Source organism: Hibiscus syriacus, unplaced genomic scaffold, assembly GCF_006381635.1.
Source record: "Hibiscus syriacus cultivar Baekdansim isolate YM2019G1 unplaced genomic scaffold, ASM638163v2 tig00110597_pilon, whole genome shotgun sequence".
In the NCBI taxonomy this organism is placed as follows: Eukaryota; Viridiplantae; Streptophyta; class Magnoliopsida; order Malvales; family Malvaceae; genus Hibiscus; species Hibiscus syriacus.
In genome coordinates, this window is record NW_024062795.1 from 7819266 (window position 1) to 7821360 (window position 2095).

Below are 2095 nucleotides of genomic sequence, written 5' to 3' on the forward strand. Positions count from 1 at the left end.
GAAACACTTTATAATATTATTGAAGTCATTAATTTAAAGAAGATGAACAATTCAAAGAAAATAACAACTAAAGAGGAAAAAATACATAATTTGACAAAGGAAAATTGATATTAATTGTTTTTAATAAATAATATTTAATTGATTTCCAAATTCTAAAGTAATATACATATTTATTGAGGCAACCAATTTTTTTTATTAAGTATAGATGTATTATATTTATAATGCAAATATCGAGATTCGAACTCACGCAAGGTGAAATAATATAAATATCATAAACTACTCGACCAATAAATAGATCTCTAGGACAATCAAATTTAATAGTTTATTATACACGTCTCTTTTTAAGAGGGGAAAATTTAATATTTTAATATATATTATTTGTTTTTGTTGTAATAATAATAATAATAATAATAATAATAATAATAATAATAATAATAATAATAATAATAATAATAATAATAATAATAATAATATATTGGAGGGCACACGGCCCCCACTAGATTTAAGGGGTCTCGTCCCTTCCAAAACGCCAGTTTCATAAACCAAGTTAAAGTTAATTATATTAAAATAATAAAGAGAAGTAGAATTAAACTTGGATTAGGAAAATGTTCTTATACAATCTCATATATATATATATAGGTTTGATTATTGTAGAGAGCAAATTAAACAATGGGGTTAAGTTCAAGAGCATCGTGCGGTTCTAGTTCGAGCTTGCAATGGGTCAAAATGAAGAATCTTGGCGCTGGAGCCAATGGGGTTGTCGAATTAGTGGAGATGATAGATCCTATCCGTATGTTACACGCTCTTAAATCTTCACCATCGTCGACTTCTTTGCTTCAAAGGGAATACCGGATCCTTGAACACTTTTTTGACTGCCCGAATATCGTTCAATGCTTCGTTCAATTTACGGAATTCGATCGTGACTACTTGATTCTTGAGTACGCCCAAGGTGGTGACCTCTTCAATTTGATCAAGAGATACGGTGGCGGAATACCGGAATCCGATGTACGATGCTATACGAAGATGATACTCCAAGGACTTCGTGTTGTTCATATGAGAGGTTATGTACATTGCGATATCAAACCGGAAAATATTCTTGTTTATCCCAATAAGCTCGGTAATCGTTTTAATTTGAAGTTAGCTGATTTTGGCTTGGCCAAGGAACCCGGTGACGATACATGGCTGACTAGAGGGTGTTTTCGTGGTACTCCGACTTACATGTCGCCCGAATCTGTGAAGCATAGGGAAGTAACAGCTGCTTTGGATATCTGGTCGTTAGGATGCGTTGTGGTTGAGATGATGACCAGAGAACGACCGTGGGAATCGTTCATCGACGATTTGGAAGGCTTGGCAACAAGGATTGCTTGCTCGAGGGATATACCGGATATACCCCAAGATATGTCACCGGACGGGAGAGACTTTTTGAAGAAGTGCTTTGCTAGGGATCCCCGTGAACGTTGGACTGCTGATAGACTAATGACCCATCCCTTTCTCATATAAGATAGGATTAAGTTATAAGTATAAAATTCTTCAATAAAATTGATGAATTGATTGTTGTGAAATGTCACAACTTTAAATTTCATGGGAGAGTCGTTGAAATTACACGTGACTTCAATTTTAGATAAGTAACAAGAAGGATTTTGAGATCCTATTTCCCCATATCATAGGGTAAATAAGATATAGTTAAATTAAGATAAAAATTCTTTAATCGAAGATATTATATCATTTTATATATTATTTAGTATATTTATAAAAATGTTCGATTTAATTTAATTTAATTTTGATTTAATTTTATTTTGAGTATACGATGATTGATGATTGTATATAATTTAATTTAATTTTAAAATAAATTTGATTTTAGGCATTATATACTTGTGTGGTTGTTTTTGTCTGATTTAATTTTAATTAAATTGTGATCAATTAACGTTGTATTTTACAATTGTTACAAGGATGGACCAAGGGGTGGGGGAGCACAATCGTCCCCCTACAATTTTAGATATATGTATATTTTAAATGTTTTATTTATATTTTTTATTGAAAATATATTTTTGTTTCTTAAAATTTTATAAGTTTATCCGTTTTAATTTATAAGTTT

The 2095-nt window shown here is 31.0% G+C and overlaps 1 protein-coding gene across 1 annotated transcript; it reads left to right on the forward strand.

Moving 5' to 3' along the window:
- The first annotated feature begins 669 nt into the window (after positions 1–669).
- Positions 670–1500, forward strand: LOC120134314 (mitogen-activated protein kinase kinase kinase 3-like). Its single transcript, XM_039150754.1, has one exon. It carries the CDS (start codon positions 670–672, stop codon positions 1498–1500), a length of 831 nt encoding a protein of 276 aa, XP_039006685.1.
- Positions 1501–2095: the final 595 nt, after the last annotated feature.

Coding starts and splice junctions, on each gene's coding strand:
- LOC120134314 (XM_039150754.1), top strand. CDS start 670: ATGGGGTTAAGTTCAAGAGCATCGTGCGGTTCTAGTTCGAGCTTGCAA.